At 37.3% G+C, this 23,045-nt stretch overlaps 1 protein-coding gene across 2 annotated transcripts in view; it reads left to right on the plus strand.

Moving 5' to 3' along the window:
* The first annotated feature begins 787 nt into the window (after positions 1-787).
* Positions 788-23,045, plus strand: part of mical1 (microtubule associated monooxygenase, calponin and LIM domain containing 1) — a 46,709-nt gene continuing 24,451 nt past the window's right edge. Inside the window, exons 1-9 of one of the 2 annotated variants that reach the window (XM_049462755.1) lie at positions 788-1,038; positions 13,985-14,280; positions 15,534-15,741; positions 17,220-17,333; positions 17,415-17,510; positions 18,551-18,706; positions 19,444-19,544; positions 20,070-20,327; positions 21,752-21,867. In XM_049462755.1, the coding sequence (XP_049318712.1) occupies positions 14,023-14,280; positions 15,534-15,741; positions 17,220-17,333; positions 17,415-17,510; positions 18,551-18,706; positions 19,444-19,544; positions 20,070-20,327; positions 21,752-21,867 (1,307 nt within the window). In that variant the 5' untranslated portion in view covers positions 788-1,038; positions 13,985-14,022. The remainder of the gene's footprint in view (positions 1,039-13,984; positions 14,281-15,533; positions 15,742-17,219; positions 17,334-17,414; positions 17,511-18,550; positions 18,707-19,443; positions 19,545-20,069; positions 20,328-21,751; positions 21,868-23,045) is intronic. The other variant, XM_049462754.1, reaches the window with a different exon arrangement.

The raw sequence follows: 23,045 nt of genomic DNA on the forward strand, positions 1-23,045 counted from the left end.
TTTCTTAAAACCACCAGATGTAGCCCTTCACTTTTTTCTTTTCACTCAGAAACAAGCTCTAAACGCTTCAAAAAGGTTTAATCTTCCAATCACTAGTCGTTGATGTGTCAACGTTGTTTTAATGTCATACGTTTAACCTTTAATATACCAGAGCTCACATTAGGGATGCTTAAAATTGTATGGAAAAGGGAAAAAACTGCATGCTATGATAAAAAATGAACAATTTCATTTTTATTCTCTGAATATACATATCTGAGAAGTGGGAACTGCATTACAAACAAAAAACCAAAAAGCTTTTATTACTACTAGTAGCTAAAAGTAGAAAATCTTTCTCTCTAAATAACAGTGTTAACAATAAATGTACATCACTACAGTACAAATACAAAGTATAAAGAATGTGACTCACCACTACTAATCTGATTCAATATCTGACCTTAAAAACACAATAAATAGAATAGTAAAAGAAATAGAACATGAACATAATGGAAGTTAAACAGTTTTTCATCCCTTCATCCATCCGTTGTTTTTGAAATTGTATGGAGATGAAATGTAAAATACTAATTCAAAACGCAGAAGGATAAGTACATTATGTTGATTTAACGTTAAACGTTATTTCAACGGTTGCGCAATCATTTAACAATAAATGTTGTTTCAATTAAGTTATTAAATTAAAATACCCACTATGATCCCGACGGACCCCTCTGATTGGATAATCGTTCAGGTGCCACCTTGAGCGTGTAAGCTCTGGGCCAATCATTGCGCGGGAGGCGGGGCTTAGAGTGTCAGTAATGCGGGCGGGGGATCAGCAGGTAGCAGCAGCAGCAGCAGGCAGGTAGTGAACTGTGTTTAACTGTGCTGAACTGAGTTCAGCTGAAGCTACAAAACAACGGAAAACAACACGAACCCGCTCGAAACGAAGCTCCGCGATGCCGCTGGGGCCGGGAGTTCCGCGGCCGGCCTGAGGAGCAGCTGCTGCGGCTGTGTGTGAGCGAGCGAGCGCTGCGGGGTCCGGGCGCTGAGGCAGCAGAGTAAAGGTAGGTGAGTATATGGAGCTGTTGATAAGACTGCACTGCTGCTGATAACTCTATAACTTAGGCTAGCTGTGTACCTGTAGAGAGATTTATGGCTTTATAAAGTTATAATTAGTGATATTTCACTGCTGAGTTTCTGCTAGAAAACACTGAAGCAGAGCAGCACAGCGTGTTTGTTTATTTAGTCGTTAGCGTGCTGCGTTAACCTATAGCTAACTATAGGGTTAGCTAACTAGCTAACTGTCTATATAAACAACAATAGTGAACATAAACAAACACCTTAAAAAAGTGTTTTTTTTTCATTATTTTTAAAATGTTTCTGCACTGTAGATTAACACTAAAGTCATCCAAACTATAAAGAAAAAACATATAGAATTATTTAGTAAACAAAAAAGTTTTTAACAAACCAGAATAGGTTTTGTTTATATTCCAGTAGCTTCTCTTGCCTAGATTTTCGCAGTCAGCTTAAAGGCTTTCAGTTAACAGCTGTGCTAAACTCGTTAAGAGTCAATTACTTGAATTTCTTGTCTCTTAATGTGTTTGAGAGCATCAGTTGTAAAGAGAGAAAAAATAAAGGTCCATAAAATTTCAAGAACATTGAAAGTATTTCTAATTGCAGCTTCAAAGACCATCAAAAACATTATGATGAAACTGGCTCTCATCAGGTCCACCCCGTGAAAGGAAGAGCAAGAGTTAGATCTTTTGCACAGGACAAGTTCATCAGAGTTACCAGCCTCAGAAACCAAAAAAGTTTCCCCAGATAAGAGCAGCTAAATGCTTCACAGAGTATTTTTTGTTTGTTTAACACTTTTAAGTTACAACATGATTCCTTATCTATCTATCCCTCCATCCATCCATCCATCCATCCATCCATCCAAGTACCAGTACCAGTGGAAAAAGGTTTTACATTCAAAGTTTTTTATTATTTATTTAATGATTAACATTGTATGTAAATATGTAACGAAGACATGGAAACAATTAAGGCACACATGGAATTACGTAGTAAACAGTAAAAAAGAAAAAAAAACTGTTTGTCCTCCAGAATCCCCTGATCCAAACCTAATAAACTTGAGATGGTGATTTGAGGTGATTTGTGATGAGCTGGAGCTATAAGCAGCAACTATTGTTCAGCACCTCCAGGAACTCTTTCTTTCAAGATGCTAAGAAAACTATTTTGACTCTCCCTCATGAAGACACTGAGATTAAAATCTCACCAAGAGTGTGCAGATCTGTTCTCAAAGATAAATGTGCTCCTTAGAAGAATCCAAAGTATAAACCATATTTTATTTTTAGTATAAACCATATTTATTTCCACTGGGTAAAGGTCCATAGGGGACAAACAAACAGAGTACAAAACTAAGTATCATTATTTCCATTCCCACTTGATTTTCTATGCAATTTTGTGGTCCTGCTTGTGTTCTCCCCATTGCAAATCATAGTGCCATACTTTGCATGTATTGCCATATAACTGTTGAGCTTCTGCACACTGTGGTACAATGCTTAAATTATATATTGTGCAGCCTAACTTAGCACTTTTATTCATTCTGAAGCCCATAATTGAAAATTAGCCACGATACAGTGAACAGAACTGTAGTGAAGGTGATTTATTTAGTGTTTATATTTTTTAACTCATTATTTTTTGGTGATTAATTAATAAAAATTGATGCCTTAATTTGACAGCCCTGATTAAAACATAAAAAAAATGTTTTCAAGCACTTTTTGTAGAGCTCATTTCAAACCTGCCTCCCTCCCCCTCCTTTTACATCATCCCACGTTTCTCTTTGCCCCGGATGTTAGGGTAGATTTACAGGCCAAAGATAGCAGGCTGTAGTGAAACTATTTCATAGCTGTTGCTTAAACGGAACTATGAGATTTAATTTTGTTTTCTGGCCAGTGAAAAAAAAAAGTCTTTGTGATTACAACACACCTACCTGCTTTACCTGTTTTCACCTTTCCAACCTTAGAAATACTGTTGGATCGTCACCCGCTATTTGAAATAGGCAACAAACAGGATTTTCTAGTCTGCTACTTTTTCTGATTTAATTTACAATTTAATAGCAAATATGTACAAAGTAGAATATCCAGGTCTAGAAAGCAAAAAAAGTCCACCCCATAAACTACTTCTAGATTAGGGGGTGGGCGATATAAACACTAAAATAATATCACAATATTTTATGGTATTTTTCACTATAGCGATACTCTTGGAGATATGACAAAACACTAAATAAGAAAAAAAAAAAATACATTACTGCAACAAAATGAAAATTAAATTATAATATTACCTACATATTGCGCATGCTGAGTAATTAAGAAAAAAAAAAAAAAAAAAGAATTTTATCAGATTTGTAACAGAAGTCAATAATCCAGAATCTCATGATACTATAATATTGCATTCCATATATCTCCATATATCCAGGACTGAAGTAAAATCCTGATGAGGGCCAGTTTCATCATTACGTTTTTGATGGTCTTTGTGACTGACCTTCATTTCTTAGTCATTTTTTCTTTACTTGAGTAAAGAGGTAATACATTCATTCATTAAGAGGTAATACATTCAAGTAATTAACTCTTGATAAATTGAGAAAATGCCAAGATGTACAATGCTGTCATCTAAGCAAGAGGTGCCTATTTTAAAGAATACAAACTATAAATCTAAATGTTTTTTTTTTACCAAATAATTCCACGTTTCTCTTCATAGTTTGGATGAATTTAGCATTAATCTACAATGCACAATATTTTAAAATAAAGAAAAAAAAAACAGAATTTAAGATGTATGCAAACTTTTGACTGGTACTGTATGTCTATTTATTGTATGTTGCGTAAGTAAATTTAATTATAGTGTCACTACAAGCTGGAGCAGAGCCATCCAGGCAGTTTTTTTTTTTGCTTTCTGGACTTGCCACCTAAGGGCACAGCAAGCGTTTCTTTGTTGTATGTTCACAGTGCTGCCATTGTGTGTGCAGTTTCCCTTGCTGTAGGGGTTGTGTTTTCAGAATGCTTGCTGTCTGCAGGTTTCTGAGGGTGTTATTTAATTGTAAGTCATGCCGTGATGCAAAAGATAAACCTGTTAACCACGTAGCATCGAAGCAAAATTAGCAACGCGAAAGATGCAGTGAAATTGAAAGTTTTGCTGTAGTTGCCACACTTCCTCTGCAGCAACTGCAGTGAGTGGGGAACTTGCTAATCCATGAGAACGTTGTGTCTGCTTCTTGTGCGTCTTCACTATCAGTACAAATGGCAGCTGTGAAGATACTGAAGACGGGAAGAGCGTGTAGCATGTTGCAGCAGCGCTTTTGCAGAAGTTAGATAGGTTAGGTTGGTTAAAGGGGTTTTGGTATATTTTGAGTCATTCACGCTTGGTTTATGTGAGATCACAGTTCTAGCAATTATGTCAAACTGTGCATTTAGTTGTACGGTATGAGCACGGGTGGCAAATTAAAGGAAACACTTGAGTTTGGAGTAGGGGTGCGCGATATGGCCCTAAAATAATATAATGATATTTTATGGTATTTTCGCAATACATTAAATACACTACTGCAACAAAATGAAAATTAAATTTCATTATTGCAAACAATGATATGATATGACACACCCCTAACTGAGATATTAAAATATACAAGAATTTAATCAGATTTGTAACAGAAGTCAATGATCCAGAATGTCATGATACTAATAATAATGCACTCCAAATATCTCCATATATCCAGGATTAAAGTAAAATAAATGATACTGGACAGATATAATCTGTCTCTTGTAGATATATAATGGGAAATGAGAACAGTGTGAATTTTTCTTTTGCTAAAAACAGTAAAAAAAAAAAAAGTATCAACCTGATGTGATAATTAGGGGTGGGTGATATTTGGGCACGAAATTTCAGGTTATAATATCGTTCGCAATATAAAAAAAATGGGCGATATTATCGTGTACGATATGATATAGCACACCCCTAGTTTGGAGGGAAATGACAGGAGGGAAAGATGTGACATTTACTGTATTTTACAGACTACAAGGCGCACGGTATTAGAAGACACACTATCAATAAACGTCTATTTTCTGCTCTGATTTCATACATAAGTCGCGCCAGATTATACGCTGCATTTTAAGCGACACTAGTAAGGAACAGGGGTGTCGCATTAGGATGTTTCCGTTCTAATTCCGCAAATTCAAACGATTGTTGAATGTTAATCTACACAGATTTCTCTCCTGAAAACTGTTTATTTGGGTGAGTAAATTGCTAGCTGTGGTTATCAGCAGTGCCTAGCACTCGTAAATGCTGCCCAACAGCGCTACACTAAGGAACCCTGAGTGTTCCCGTAAGCCAAGGGCACAGGACACAGTTAGTGGTTCGCCCCACATAGCTTGTTTTAACATGGCAAACACGCAGACTACAGTCAGATTATACTAATTTCTGAACAGCGAAAGAGCTAGCGCTGTGGTTAGCGGCTAATGCTAATACTGCTTCAGCCTTGGTGCTGGAGAAGCTTTACTAAAAACTCCTTTACAACACTGTGCTTTATCAATACATGGCATCCAATATCAATATTTTTATTGGAACATAGTTGCTTAAAACTCCCAAAGACTCACCCCCAAGTGTTTTACCATAACATTACTACCCTTCTTCAAAGGTTTATAGAAGCACAGATGGCAAGAGTTTCACTAACTCGCACCTCTGGGTGATATTTATTGGAAAACAGAAGAGCAACTATTCTTCAGGTGACTGAGAGTGACAATGCAGGGCATATTTAGACTGTGAATAAAAACAGATTTTCCACAAATATAAAAATAGTCAAATCACCATTGCTCTCAGGGCTACAGCCTGTTTCTGGGAATTATAGAAATAAATGTAATTTATATTTAATAGAATCATGTTTGGTGTAAGGCGTAGTCAGTGTTCTTTAAGCACTAATGATATTCTCTATATGCTTAAAAAAGTAGATTTTTAATACGATTTAAAAATTGATCATGGTTCAAAAAAATATCTATATATTGCCCAGCATACGTTTCTTTTCTAAAAGAGTTATTTGTTCGTCATGTCCATATGACAGGGGTTGTGTTTTATCATGATTTGCCACATTTTGTAACGTCTGTCTGCTTTTATATGTTTTTAAAAGAAAAAACTGACAAAATGAACACCGAGGGTGGATAGAAGGCTCAGTTCATATCCATATCTCTATCAATATTTAGTTGCAGATCAGCATGAACATATTGGCACAATGCCTATTATAATGGACATGGAATAGGCCAGAGGGGTATAAAGCCCCCCAGCATTGAGCTGAAGAGCAGTGGAACTCTGTTCTCTAGAATAGAGAATAGCTTTGGATGGGATTAGTTGGGGAGTTGAGGAAGAGGTAGGTGAAGTGGGTGAAGATCTTCCAATCAAATCCTCACAGCAATGTTCCGGGACACTAAAGGCAGTTACTCCAACAAAAGCAGGATAAACTCTTTTTAATACCCTTCATTACCCTTCATACCAGAATTAGTAAGTAAATAAACATGCGTCCCAATACGTTTTTTTTTTCTGTTTTCTTCAAATTAGTTGCAGTAGCGCTGCAGCGTGTGAACACCAACTTGTCAGTGGTTTATATGTGTAAAAGCCATTGACACTGATGCCCAAAAATACAAATAAATACGTTAAAAATGTGATATGATCAGATGAGTCATTTTTGTACCATACTTGAGGATGTTTGAGGTGAGTCATATGCAGTAGCTCTTAGTCTCCAGGGCCATAATTTATATAAAGGGTGAATACGCACATAAACTGACCTGTTGTTATGTGCATGTGCAACATCTTGCACAGAAACTGGGGTTTATAAAGCAGCATACATTTACAGCAAGATTTGGGCCATGCATACGCCTACAAAAATACTGTTCTCACACATCCGTTCATATATATATATATAAATCAGCATTAACAAAGAAAAAAGGAAGGATTGCAGCCCGCGCTAATATATTGGCGCTTTACTTACCTAAATAAACATTTTTTCAGTAGAGAAATCTGTGTAGATTAACATTGTTAGCACTCGTTTAACTTGGAAAGATATTTTATTTATTTTTTTAAGTTAAATTGCTGTATTGTTTGCTTAGCCCCCCAAATGGAAAAAATGGCGACACCCTTGTTCCTTACTATTGTCGCTTAAAATGCATTTTATAATCCAGTGTGCTTTATGTATAAAGAAAATAGATGTACATTGATGGTGCGCCTTATAGTCTGTAAAATACTGTAAACAAAATATATGTTACAATTGTTTCAAACAGTCGGTAGCAACAAATAAATCTGCTAAAAACAGTAAATGTTGAGACATCCATGTTGTATAAAATAATGATATGGCAAAACAAATGGATCATTTTAATCACAGTGTAACTGTGTCCTGATATATTGTGTAAAATATATTTTGGCAGACTCCTATCTTGAAGATCTTTAAAACAGATTAAAGCGCGCTTTTTTATTGGACCAGTATTGGGGCTGCAAATGAAGATTATTTTGATAGTAGACCAAGTTACCAAAACATACTGTATGTTTATGATGGGTATAAACAGGCCCAGTGATGTTCAGTCAGGTAGTCATGTCTTCAGGGTTTTGAAACTCATTCTCATTATGGATTTGTTTTCAGTCAGCTGAAATTATCCAAGGCCCTGCAGGTCCTGACTCATCCACCGAGGAATTCCCCAACCTGTTAATACCTTCACCTGTTTTTAACATGTGATTTAGCCTGGGCTGCCTCTATCTTTCTGATCTGAGGCAGTCAGGCTTTTTCTCGAGGCTAAGAGTGGTGGGGGACGTGCCTATGTTGACAATTCAAAGTATATTATATTATTTTTTTATTAAAATAATAATATACAGGGGTTGGACAATGAAACAGAAACACCTGGTTTTAGACCACAATTAAAATGTTGTGCTGACGGACAGTTCTGGTGGAAACAGGAGAGTTGAGGTGCACATTGAATTCTGCTGTGATTTGGGCAGCCGTATTTTTTTTTTTATGTTTTTTGGATACAATCCGGGTTAGCACCCGAACATCCCTTTCAGACAGCTTCCTCTTAGAGCGTCCACAGTTAATCCTGTTGGATGTGGTTGGTCCTTCTTGGTGGTATGCTGACATTACCCTGGATATCGTGGCTCTTGATGCATCACAAAGACTTGCTGTCTTGGTCACAGATGCTCCAGCAGCAAGACGTGCACCAACATCTTTTTTTAACTCTTTTGAACTCTGGTATGTCACCCATAATGTTATAGTGTGCATTGCAATATTTTGAGCAGTAAAACTGTGCTCTTACCCTGCTAATTGAACCTTCACACTCTTACAGCTCATACTGGTGCAATAATGTGCAATTAATGAAGATTAATTACCACCAGGCTGCTCCAATTTAGCCATAAAACCTAAACCCACACTAAAATGAGAGGTGCTTCAGTATCATTGTCCAACCCCTGTAGATAATGCTAGATTTAAGATGTGAGATTTGAAAGTATTTTAGGTAGATTAAGCAGAGTTTGTTGAGAGTTACATACAGCTGTGAGAATATGATGAGTAAACAATCTGCCATGTAACTGTATGAAAGTGGAAAGTAAAGAGCAAACAGCACACTCCCTGTTTTATTAAATCAGTCAACTGTACTGAGCAGTTACTGAAGCCTCAGGCCACGCATGGCACAAAGCCATATATGGTGCAGACAGAGCGTAGTAGTGACCCAGAGCTTCAATTGACTGATGCCAGGATTCATTATTGATCTCCATCAGATCCATCACTGAGACTCAAATGCATATATAAAAAAAACGCTGTTTTAAAGCTTGATGTTTGTGCAGGAAAGAAATACAGCTAAATACAGAAATACATCTGACAAGCTGACTGTTTGTTCATGGGCATCTTCAAACCAGCCATCTTTAGCCCATTTTAAATAAACTCTGGTGTGGACCGAAGACCTGCGGGGGCAGTTGGTCTTGGTCCAGTCCCAAGCAACCTCTAGAGCAGTTCTTTTGTGTTGAGAACGTATATGATTGGGCTGAATGGCTGTTCAGGTACAGTTTAACCTGATTTATTACTCAAAAAATGACTACAGCTATTAACAAACTACCTCTCTGCTGCTGCTTCATGCTATTCTGTTTTCTGTTTACCAGTGCAACTGCATGAAGCTTTATGTAAAAAAAAAAAAAATAAATAAATAAATAAAATACAAAATATATATCTGTGCTTTGCATCCTATTGAAGATAAATTTTTCATCAATAATGCTGTGCAAATTTACATGTTAGTCCAGAACACAGGACCTTCCATTGTTTACTGTCTTTCTAGCTCTTCCCCAGACAGCTTTGACCAATCACAAGAGACAATGTGCTCACCTGGTTAGTTGTGACTTATTTCGTTGCAATTTTGCACTTGTGTGAAACTAAACCAAACCAACCAAGGGGGGAAATGCTCCAACATTCTTAAACATTCTTGTTTATTCCGACCAAAGAAACGAGAGTGTTTGTTTCTCTAGTCTAAATCAGTTAACACATTAAGACAGTTAATACATTTTAGGCTTTTCCCCTTGGGTTGATTTGGTTTCACATATGGAAAAAAACGCAAGTGCATTACAACAAACCATGTAAGCACTTTCTACCTGCTTGTTGCTGTAGACAGAGCTGTACAAGAAAGTAAAAAAAAATCCAGACTAGCATGTATTTAAGTGAAATTAGCTTGAAGCAGCAGCAGAGATTGCATTATTTTTTAGCTGTAGTAGTTATCTGGGGAATAATGCAGGTTTAACTCCACCTGAACAGCCGTTTATCTCAAACAAGAGGAGTATAATTTTAATAGTTGGTTCGGCTCAAAGTTCAATCACGTTCTCACTTCAAACTGTCTGCTCCAGAGATTGTTGTTTAAATGCTAAAAATGTGCTGGTATTTTACTGAATCATGTTAAATGTCTTTTAAACTTTTCTCTCTCGGAGGCTAAACTTGTTTGTGTACATTCTTCCGTTAATACCTTTCTGTCTATATGTTCCTACAGTTTCATTGCCTGAACACTTTCTTGCTTCAGGTCTCCTTCATAAGGTTGATTAAGGCCAATTCCCTGCTGGTTTGAATGAAAGGGAAACCAAGCAAACCTGAATGAACCAGTATGTAGGATTTTCTGTGTTTCTTAGATCTTTATCTCCCAAACCCGCATCATTTTAGCCTTGTGAGAACACAATAATATGCCTTGTATGGTTTTTACTTTAATTTGTACAGTATTTTAAACAGAGGTATCACTTTATTTGTAATGCACTTTAAAGTCTCTATATTTATAGTTGTGTTATTTTGCACTACTTTGTCTTATTGTGCATTTATGTTATTTTTAATATAGACAAGTTTAATAAATACACATTTAGCAAGAATGATGTTCTTTATTGCATTAATTCCATCTAAAACAAAGGCAAATGTACAGCAGCAAAAATGTGATTCTTTGCTATACAAAGTTTTAAAGTTATAGGTAAGCTTATAAAAAGCTTATAGGCAGAGTTGTGCACAAAATTTATTCTATTAAAACAAATCAAGAACTAACAGTGTGGCAGAAAAATGAACTGTTGAATGGTGACAAAAGTTGTGAGTCTCTGATAAATTACAGTAATGATATATAAAGGCAGCTGCAGCCAAAAGGTGCTCCATTTTTAAACGGCTTCTCCTTCTGTTAAACTCCACCAGAAGCATGATGGGAATTAATCTCAGAAAGAATCTAGTTGCAGTCTTGCAAAAAGTGACCCTGCAAGATCTCCAGTCTTTGCAAAATCGAGTCTTTAGATGTGAGAGGGTGTCAGACTTTAATCTATTAAAAGTCTTTTCAGAGTCTTTTCAAAGTCGTTTAGTGTATGGTAAGTATAAAGTGTTTAAAAACTCCAGCAGCACTGCTGTATCTGATCCACTCACTGTACCACCAGCACAACACACACTAACCCTTCATAAACCCCAACCATCATACAAGAAACGAGTAAGGAGCTGATCATAATATTATGCTTGATTGATGTATGTTTGGTTTCCAGACAACACATCTGGGAACATCTGTTAACTGCCCCATAGTGTCTGAACTGAACAGACTCCTAGACTTATGCTTGAGAACTTTAGATTAGGAGGAGCTGCCTCATGAATCGGACGTGTGTGATGTGTGTATGTGTGCGTGTGTGTGTGTGTGTGATCACGCAGAGTTCCAGGAAGTGGTGGCAAGGCTTTATTTGAAGTTTGCCGAGTAACACATAAACTAATTACAGGGCTAACGTGCAGTTTGCTTCACGCTGTTCGTTTTGCAACATCCTCTGACTGTACACCAACATTCTGCCATAAAACATCCAGCATTTTGTAAGCATGTTCTTTTGCCATCCAAGAAAAGGTGTTTTTTATCTGTGTTTCTGGGTCTTCTGGTGTGTTGTAAGTCAGTAGGTGTGGACACATCACACATATATTTACATAAGTAAAGAAACAAATGATTTGTTTGCATGCTACATAGAAAGTACTGTGTATTTTTTTTTTTATTTCATTAGGCTACACCCTAGCGTCGTGTGTTGATCTCTATGTACTAACAATATAATCATTCACACTGTGGCATGCACCATGCACTCATCTCTTACCAAAACCTGTGTTACTATGAATAGTTCAGTGTGAAAGAGGATGAGCTGATCTCTTAAAAGCGCAGAGTTTAAAATTAGACGTGACATAATTCAAACTAGAGCTGCTTAAGATATCGCTTGAGCATCGATATTATAATGCACACGTGCAGTAGTGATTGCAAGGCATGTAATATTTTGTGCAATGTTTGCAATTATTTTTTTTGCTGCTTGATGCAACAAACAATCATGCACGACAATATCTACCATAATTTATTTTACCCCAGTCATTGATACACAAATTGCATTATTAACATAATTATAAAATTAACATAAATCATTGAAAATTGCTGTATTTCAGTCAAAAGTTTAAACACGGCTTTTTATTCAATGTTTTGCTTTTAACTTGCGGTTTCTAAAGCTGGTAACTCTGATAGACTTATCCTGTCCAGTAGCGATAACTCTTTACTGGGGCAGCCCTGATGAGAGCCAGTTTCATCATACTGTTTTCGATGGTCTTTGCAACTGCATTTGAGGATGTTTTCAAAGTCTTTGTAGTGTTTCAGATTGACTGACCTTCATTTCTTAAAGTAATCTTTTTCGTTACTTAGTTGAGTAGTTCTTGCTTCTTATAATCTGGATTAGAACATTACTCTCTCAAACATATTAAGAGGCAAGAAATTCAAGTAATTACCTCTTGACGAGTTCAGCACAGCTGTTAACTGAAAACCTAAATTCCAGGTAATACTTTGAAGAATCTAAAATAAGCTCTGTTTTTAACACTTCGTTTGTTTGAATGACTTTATTACTAATCTACAATGCAGACTTTTTTTTTAAATAATGAAAAATAACTGAATTTCAAGGTGTGTACAAAATCTTGCACTATTACTTTTTTCTTTTCTGGAGTGTCCTCTCTTAGCACAGTGCTAATTGGATAAATCTGGTCTCGGTTGCTGTGTAATAAAGGAGGTTGACTGCTGTGATATTTATTGCACATAAAAACACACAGCTCTGTTATCTACATCCCTCCCTACTGTTTATTTCCAGTTTCTGTAAAGATAATGGAACAACAAATCCAGCAAAGCGATTGGCTCATGCCTGGAGACGGTGACGTTTTATTCCAGGCTGTTTCCTAAAATATAATGGAAGGGAATTTCCTGTTGGGCATAAATCACCAGAGCAGGAATTGCCTCTGCTTCCTTGTACTGATGTTGGTGACTGGTAGAGTCCATAGAATCACATGCAAATTAGTCATGTAGCAAAACAGGCCGCATTACTAATGGAGGCTATGGGTCATAAAGATGACTCCAGCTGTAACTCAGTGTAGATCTCTGAGATAAGGCAACAAACACTATGTTTTAGTGGGGGTGTTTTAGTTCAAGTCTAAACACGGCTTCTGCAGAAGGTGAGAGGCGTCAAAGTTAATGAGTTTAGCGGCTCTTACCACAACTGCTGTGTGCTAACCTGCTGTGGGCTGTTTGCAAATTCACTGCTGTTGAATGTTGTGCCAAATCATGGTGACATAGGATGGGTTAGGGTGTTTGTCGGTTCAGGTTGTTGCTTTTTTTTTTTTTTTTTTTTTTTTTTTTTTTAACGTCAAGACATTACAGAGCTAGCGCTGCGGTTAGCGGCTAATGCTAATGCTGCTCCAGCCTCTGTGCTGGAGAAACTTCACTGAAAACTCACCCTTATAATGCTGTACTTTAGCGGAGTAGCTATACATAAGACGCATCGGATTAAAAGGCACACTGCCTTTTTTGGGGAAAATAAAGGATTTTAAGCGAGCCTTATGGTCAGAAAATACGGTAAAATAAATGTCAGAATGTATCGTTTTGACTAAAATCATCTAGACGATTTTAAAAAAGCTATAATCAGCCAGTACTGACAGAAGGCAGATATCATTTCCCTTATAACAGTGCTTTGTTGTTTACTTCAAAACATCCATAGCTATATCATTGTGCATCCCTAAAATATTTTTATTTCCGTATATGATTTACATGTACTTCTTCCTCCTCTGGCCTGCATAAAAGAATCTTTATACAGCATGGCAGTCTAAATCCATCAGACTGGATTTATAACCGGATCCTTGTCAGTGTGTTAGACTGGTGCTCTATTGTGTTCATGCCCCATTATGCACACCTTCAATGGACCTCATTGGCCCAATTGTGCCTGATGTTCTATAGTGCTGTTGTATGGATGATAATGACCTTTGGTAACTGATAATGCTGTGCCAGGTGTGTGCTCTGCAGTTCTAATAGACAGGCCAGGCAAACAAGCTCACAGTTGTTCAGAAGAGCTTTATTAGTACTCTGTTAATCATATATTAGTTGATATATTAGTTATATTAGTTGAAAATTACTCTAATTACTCTAATGTAACTCTACTTCTATATCTCCTCTAGGCAGTTGAGCACCTATAGTCTTGATTCTTTCCATCAGCATGGCTGAGAAGGAGCCAGGCAACCCAGCTCACGCCCTGTTTGACCTCTTTGTGGCGGCCCAAACCTGCAAAGAGGTGCAGCTGAAGTTTGCTGAGCTTTGTCGCCACCTAGAGGTGGACTCCCAGGACTATCGCAACTTCTACAACAAGCTGAAGGAAAGACTGAACTACTGGAAAGCCAAAGATCTCTGGCAGAAGATTGACAGCAGAGCTAACCACTCTGACTACGAGCAGGGCAAACCCTGTGCCAAAACTAAGGTATGATCATCTGTAATCTGTATTAAAGCTTAAAAAGATTATAAAAAGACTCTTCAGGCATTTTCACACCTGTGATCTTGATCAGTTGATGAGCTAATTTAATTGAAGCATTTATGCATCAAAATACTCTCCAATAAACTATGCAACTACATTGGCTCTTCTGATTGGTCAGAGCTGTCTGGCGCGGGAGCAAGAAAGTAAATAGTCTGAATTCCAGAGTGTATGTGTGTGCAGTTTAAAGCTGTTTTAACACTGAATGCTGAAAATTCGCTGCTGAGCATTCAAACACAATTTTTTCAATAAAATGTGCAGTGCAGATGTACGCGTAATAAATTGCATGGCTGCCAGTAGTGAGCACTGCAAAAACAACATGTAAACAACATGGAGCAGCAGAGAAGTTTGTTCATGGCTGTGGTAATATTAGCGTTATCTATCTGGTTAATATATCAGATTAAACTGCTCCTTATCAGCAGTTTAGCTCAAATAAAAAGAGTGTATTTGATCGCTGGGTCAGATTGAGACCAGATCGCGCAAACATTAAAAAGCGATTTTAAGTTTCATAACCCATATTTTTTTGCACACATACAGCTCTGGAAAAAAATTAAGAGATCACTTCAGTTTCTGAATCAGTTTTTCTGATTTTGCTATTTATAGGTTTATGTTTGAGTAAAATGAACGTTGTTGTTTTGTTTTATAAACTACAGGCAACATTTCTGCCAAATTCCAAATAAAAATACTGTCATTTAGAGCATTTATTTGCAGAAAATGAGAAATGGCTAAAATAAAAATAAAAGATGCAGAGCTTTCAGACCTTAAATAATGCAAAGAAAACAAGTTCATATTCATAAAGTTTTTAGAGTTCAGAAATCAATATTTGGTGGAATAACCCTGGTTTTTAGTCACAGTTTTTATGCATCTTGGCATCATGTTCTCCTCCACCAGTCTTACACACTGCTTTTGGATCACTTTATGCCTTTACTTTTGGTGCAAAAATGTAAGCAGTTCAGTTTGGTGGTTTGAGGGCTTGTGATCATCTATTTTCCTCTTGATTATATTCCAGAGGTTTTCAATTTGGTAAAATCAACAAAACTCATAATTTCAAGTGGTCTCTTATTTTTTTTTTTACAGAGCTGTATTTACTTTTGAATGCACTTGCATATTCCATAATATCCACATGTATTATATCAAATGTCCAGAACAATATGTACAGTGAATGTACAGAGAATGTATAGAGAATTGATTCTGTTTTTCAGTGTTTAGTGCTCGGAGCGGGTCCATGTGGGCTGAGGGTGGCTATAGAGCTGGCTCTGCTGGGAGCGCAGGTAGTCTTATTAGAGAAGAGAACCTCTTTCTCCAGGAACAACGTCCTCCACCTGTGGCCCTACACCATCCGAGACCTGCGCAACCTCGGCGCAAAGAAGTTCTACGGCAAATTCTGTTGCGGCTCTCTTGATCACATCAGTGAGTGTCACAAATGATCATAATACGTGGTTTCAGAAACACAATTTTCAGTCACTGTCCCTAAAAATGACACAAAAAGTACTAATGAACACTAAAACAGTTACAATCATATAAAGATGGTTTAGCATTAATCGTCACATGGCGTTTAAATTTAAGTTTATCAGTTCAAGGAACACAATTAATTTAAACAATAATAAAAAAAAAAAAATCCAAATACTAGTGCATCTCAAAAAATTAGATAGCATTGAAAAATTATTTTATTTCAGTAATTCTGTTCAAAATGTGAAACTCATATATTATATAGATGTATTACACACAGAGTGATCTGTTTTAAGTGTTTATTTCTTTTATTTGTTGATGATTATGGCTTACAGCCAATGAAAACCCAAACATCAGTGTCTCAGAAAATTAAAATATTATATAAGACCAATTGGTATCAAGCACAAAGTCAGTGCAGTTTTGTTTTCCCACAAAATCTTACAGCACTTCATGCTTCCCTCTGCTACTGACAACTTTTATGGAGATGCAGATTTTATTTTCTAGCAGTATTTGGCACACTGCCCACACTGCCAAAAGTTCCAATTGGTCTTATATAATATTTTACTTTTCTGAGACATTGATTTCATTGGGTTTTCATTGGCTGTAAGCCATAATCAGCAACAATAAAATAAATAAACACTTAAAATAGATCACTCTGTGTATAATATATCTATACAATATATGAGTTTCACATTTTTAACTGAATTACTGAAATAAAGTTACTTTTCAGTGATATTCAATTTTTTTGAGATGCACTAGTATAATCTGTCTGTGGTAGATTTTCATTTTGTTTTAAGAAATTTTACCTAAAAACTAAATAAATTTGTTTTACATGACCTTGCATGTGCATACAGGTGGTATAACTAATATATGTGCCAACTTTAGGATGATGTTTCTGATATATATTGTGCAGTCCTAATACATAGGGGTGGGCGATATGGCTCTAAAATATAAAATATCACGATAATTCAGGGTATTTTTGCGATAACGATATACTTGGCGATATAGGAAAACTAAAATAATTCATTCATTTTTAAGAATATAGTATAATAGTATAACAGTATAATCATAATGTGGCAAAATAAATAATATAGCATAAAATAATATAATGCAGCAAATAATATTGCAGAATATTTAGTGCATGCATATAAACTGCAAACTAAAACAATTATACAATAAATACACTTAAAGCTTCGCAGTAAATAATGGACTACTTTTAAGACAGAACAGCCCTGTTATCAAAATATGGATTTTTAATATCATGATATTTCTGTGTCACGATATATTGTATACGATAGAATATTGCCCATCCCTACTAATACACATGTTTTGTTTCATTCTTCACTCTTTCATGTTGATATTCTGATTAATTACTTAATTTGGAGGGAAATTTGATTGGGAAATTTACTTGTACATATACTCTGTCTGTACGTTTGCAGGTATCCGTCAGCTACAGCTGATTCTGCTGAAGCTGGCTCTGCTGTTGGGGGTGGAAGTTCACACAGGAGTGAGTTTCAAAGGCCTGGTGGAGCCTCAAGCCTCAGGAGCTGCAGGTATGCAGTCTGTTTCTGTCTGGGTATTGTTGTTTAGATCTAAGCTAGAGCTTGATCTCACTAACTCTGCTTTATCTCCAGGCTGGAAGGCATTACTGCACCCAGAGTCTCACCCTGCTGCTGCTTACCAGTTTGATGTCTTTATCTCTGCTGGAGGAGGAAGATTCGTACCAGATGGTAAGACATGTCTCTACACATGGATACATTCACTGATGTCAGTTACTCTAATCCATAGACTGTGTATAACTGGACAGAGCATCGTCTCTCAAAAGTGAAGCCAACACAGGTCGGGCGCCCCCTGCTGTTCGGTTGCAGAAAGCTGCGTAACCCCACCCATCCCCATAGGTTTTAAAAACAGGCAAAACAGAACAACTTTCAATCACTTTTTTCCCCAAATATACTGTAATTCTACCTCCGTTATTTAAATGTAACAGCTAGTGTAACCTCTGCTTATATTGTCAAGTTTTTATATCCCCACAGAATTCGTTTTTAAAATGTTATTCAGCTCTATTCAAAAGGTGTGGTTATTGTAAAGGGGCTGGGTTACACCTAGCCAGGGTGGGACCAATGACTGTATGGGTGGGGACCATAGACTGTGTGAGCTTTGTGGAGGCAGCCCTCAGGGGCGGGGTTATTTAAATGAGTAGGCTGTCTCTCCACAGTCTTTCTCCCTCCTCTGGTCTCTACTGCGACTCAGACTTGGGTTTCAGGATCGCCAACATGGCGGAAGATTTTGGCTTCATTTTCACTGAATGAATGGGAACGGCGACACGGCGTCTATCTTTTTTACCGTCTGCTCTAATCTAACGCTTTACAAATTATTAAAAAAATATTAAAAAACACACACTGAATCAGATTTTTTTTTAATGTGTGGCAATGAAATCTGACATATCCAGATTTCGGCAATGCGACATTGTCTGAATCTTTGTCAGATCAGAATTCATGCATTCATGTCGTTCTTCTTAAAAAAGATATCCAGCTGCAGCCTGAACTCATTCATAGCTCCTGAGATTCTGATGAGAATTAAAGTGAAACTTAACGTGAAGCATTAATCAGAGGACACGCATGTATGTCACTTACATACAGTGCAAACTATTCACACAGCTGTCAGATATGGGTCACATTAGAAAGAATGCATGAACAACCTAAACTAAATATCAGATGTTTGATGTATAGGTATTTATATAGCAGATGAAAGGTCTCTGTGTCTGTTTCAGGCTTTAAGAGGAAGGAGCTGAGAGGAAAGCTGGCCATCGGGATCACTGCTAACTTTGTAAATCGCCATACTGCCGCCGAGGCCCAGGTCCCAGAGATCAGTGGAGTGGCTCGAATTTACAACCAGAAATTCTTCCAGGAGCTTCATACAGAGAAGGGTATGTAGAAAAACTTACTTACTCACTTACTGACTTACTTACTTTCCAGAAGGAAATGCAGGGATAAATAGGCCAAAAACTCAAATAGACTTTTTTTATTACATTGATTTTTAAATTGAGACTCTTGGGGCCCTATTGTACACCCAGCACAAAGCGCGCCACGATGCTCTTTGCTATCTTACACCCCGTCAACAGTCTATTTTCACGCCTTGTACCTGCACTGTTAAAATAGCGTCAGAGTTTAGGAATAAATCTACACTGATGGGCAAGGTGGTCTGGATTAAGATGTGTTCAAGTAAATATCTGGTGTATTGCCGTGTTAGTTGCAGAAAACACGGGTGCTCCACTGACTGAAATGAACCTAGACAACAGTCAATCGTCAGAGTTTATTCCTATAGGTGCTCCCACTGCGTGTATGCCTCCACTCGTTAAAACAAAAACACACACACACGCGCACACACACGGACATGCTGCAGAGTGCATCCCTGACTTTTATCTCAACAATAAACAGAATAAAGAATAAAATAACATTGCTGTACCCTTAAATGAGATGCACAAAAGCACAGCGCTGATTGGTTTATTTCACATTACACCTAAAACACACCCATATTTAATTAAGAGCATTAGAGATGCGCAAGTTGCAAATACAGTAAAATGCCCTCTTCTGCTTTTTTCTGTTGCCATTTTCTAATTTGTACCTCCTTTTCTTCTTTCACTCTCTTGTTTTTTTTTTTCAGGTATTGATCTGGAGAACATTGTCTACTATAAAGATGACACTCACTACTTTGTCATGACTGCCAAGAAGAACAGTCTGTTGAAGAAAGGAGTCATTAAGCAAGTAGGATCAACACACACACACAAACGCACCATTACAATCTGCACACTAATTACTACTGTTGGATAGAGATATAATAATACGCACTGACCAGTCATCATCCAGTATTATTGAGGCTGACCTGAAATGACCGGTAAGGATTGTATTTTCTGTAAGAACCCATCTTAGTAGGTATTCGCCTCCGAACCTGCCTACCACCATTCCCCCACTGCCATTTCCACACCCTGGGTTGCCAGTGTATCAGTGAAAGACCTGTGCTAGTCTTTATTCGCCTATTGTTGGGAGCAAAGTGATTGGGAGAGTCCTAAAGATTAGATTGTGTACTTGGCTTTGCATTTTGGTGTGAAAAATGGGCTAAATAAATCATTTTAGAAACAAACAATTAAAGTGCTAAATAAATAAATAAATAATAAAGCTGAACTAATTGAAATTACTGAATAATACTGAAAATAATCATAATGCAAGTGAAAGTACTGAACAATAAAGTATAAAAATATGAATAACCATGAATTCTTCATTCTCTCTCAGGACTTTAGCGACGCAGATCAGCTGTTAGCACCGGCTAACGTTAACCAGGAGGCTTTGCTGCAGTATGCGCGTGATGCCGCTCAGTTCTCTACAGGCGGTAAGCTGCCCGATATGGAGTTTGCACTGAACCACGCCGGCCAGCAGGACGTGGCCATGTTTGACTTCACCTGCATGCACCGAGCAGAGAACGCCTCGCTGGTGAGAGAGAGGAGGGGCAAGAAACTCCTCATCGGACTGGTGGGAGACTGTCTGGTGGAGGTGAGTGTGAGAATATGACCGAAATAAAACACACACTGCAACATTCACTTTACTATATGTGGCTATATATCAGGGGTCAACAGTAGGCAGCCTGTGGGCCACATCTGGCCTTTGAGGTTGTTTGAACTATGATTAATGATAATTAAAAAAAAAATGTAAAAAAAAAAGCTTCTCTGGTGAGCTTTTGTTTACATATCTTCCCTGTCTCTCTGTCTCGCTCAATGTGACTTTAGTTTCCGCCTGTTCTCATTTTTACACCCTTTCTTGGGCTCTCTATGTCCATAAAAAGGAGGCTGTGTCCCAATTCACTAGCCGGGGCAGTGGTAGTGTATTGGACCGTGTCCCTGACGACACGGGTTCCATTTTTCTTGGGTTTACCTGCTTTGAGTTCAACTTTTCTTCAGTTGGATTTAACAACCCTCTGGGCTGGGGAGCTACTCAATCCCATTACACTTCCTTTTCCTTTTTTTTTTTTTTGGCTTGGAAAATATCTGGCCCACAGCCAAACTTAATTGCAGACCCCTGCTATATATACTATATTGCCATGATATTCACTCATCCATATCAATCATTAAATTCAGGTGTTCTAATCACTTCTATGGCCACGGGTGCATAAAAACCAAGAACCTTTGCAACAAGTCCATTTGTAAAATTTTCTCACTACTAAATAGTCTACAGTTAGTGGAGTTATGACAAAGGGAAAGCAATATGGAATGCAACAGGACTCTTAAGCAGTGGAGCGTGTTCTCTAGCTTGAAAAGTCATGCTTCTCTTTGTGGCAATCTGATGGATGAGTCTGGATTTGGCATTTGATTGACATGTCATGCACTGGGCCAAGTGTAAAGTTTGGTGGAGGGGGGGTTATGGTGTGTAATTGTTTTTTAGGAGTTCCAGTGAAAGAAACTCTTAATGCTTCTTCGTACCCAGATATTTTGGACAATTATGCCCCACAATTTGTGGGAACAGTTTGGGGATTGCCTCTTCTTGTTCCAACATGGTTTTTACACAAGCGCACAGCAAGGTCCATAAAGGCATGAGTGATTAGTGAGTTTGGTATGGAAGAACTTGACTGGCCTGCACAGAGTCCTGACCTCAACCTGATAAAACACCTTTAGGGTGAATTAGAGTGGAGACTCTGAGCTAGACCTTTCTGTAACAACGTTGGTCAAAAATTCACTTAAACACATTACTAAACCTTGTGGAAAGCCTTCCCAGAAGAGTTGAAGCTGTTGTAGGTGTAAAGGGTGAACTGAAATCATATTAAACCCAATGGATTAAGAATTGAATATCACTTACTTTTGCAGGCATGAATACTTTTCTCAATTTAGTGTAATTTAAGGATGCATACAGGTTTTAAAGTTAATATTTAGCTAATTATTTGCATGTTGCTTTAATGCTGTTTTATTTTCTTTTCTTGTGTGCAGCCTTTTTGGCCCCTGGGTACAGGCATAGCACGGGGGTTCCTGGCTGCGTTTGATACAGCGTGGATGGTGAGGAACTGGGGCAAAGGGATGCCTCACCTGCAGGTCTTATCGGAAAGGTACTGGAAACCAATAATATTTAATATTTAAAATAACTGGTTAATAAAAAAAAAAATTGCTGTAATAAATGAATAAAAATGTGGAGAGTATCCATATTTATTTATATCCATATCTACCTTCTGAACTTCTGAGCAGAAACAAAACTGTCTTTACATCAATAAGCACTATTACATTACCAGTCTCTAAAAAAAATAAAATATGAGAAAAAAAGTGAAAAAAATATAGCAAGATCTTGGGGCCAAATGGACAAAATGATAAATGCGATTTCAGATGGTTCAGATTAATTGACTTACTAGTAAAGAACAGGGGTGTCGCCATGTTTTTCTTCTAATTTAGCACCTGAAAAGTGCTGTGAAGCTAAGCTAGGTAAACAAAACTGTAATTCTTAAAACAAACATTTTATTTTAAAGTCAAACGAGCACTGGAAGTTAATCTACACAGATTTCGCTACTGGGTGATTACAGCATTTTCATTTATTACAGTAAGCTTATTTTTTCAGCTTTCCACTAATGCCCCCTGACAGTGCTACACTAAGGAACCCTAAGTGTTCTGGTATGCCAGGGTGATATTAGCTAGCGTTTTTTTTTTTACCATGTAGCTTGTTTGAACATGGTAAACACGTGGACTACAGTCCGATATACTCGGCTTTGAACAGCGAAAAAGCTAGCGCTTAGTACGTTTAGTGGGTCATGCTAATGCTGCTGCAGCAATGCTAGCCAGGGTTAGCAGCAGACCACAGGCCGATAATACTCGGTTAGCGGCTAATGCTAATATTGCTAATTGTTGCTGGAAAACTCAAACTCATTTAATAACGCTGAACTTCAGAAGAAGTGCTTTTACTGCTTTAACAACCTGACTGGTAAAATTCATACATAAGGCGCACCGGATTATAAGGCGCACCGGATTATAAGGCGCATTGACGATTTTTGTGAAAATTTAGGGATTTTAAGTGCGCCTTATAGTGTGGAAAATGGTATTCAGATATGTCATTCTTCCTTTATTTTCTGAAATAAACAAGTGCTTTGTGACTAACTCTTCTTGTAGTATTTTATGATTTTATGATATTATATAATGCATTTTTAAGACAGTTCGGATGAATTAAAGCAATAGTATGTAGCATGTTTAATACAGAGTAAACCTTACAAAAAGTGCATAAACTAGTCTTTTTATTCTGTAG

This window comes from Astyanax mexicanus, chromosome 13 (genome assembly GCF_023375975.1).
Source record: "Astyanax mexicanus isolate ESR-SI-001 chromosome 13, AstMex3_surface, whole genome shotgun sequence".
In the NCBI taxonomy this organism is placed as follows: domain Eukaryota; kingdom Metazoa; phylum Chordata; class Actinopteri; order Characiformes; family Acestrorhamphidae; genus Astyanax; species Astyanax mexicanus.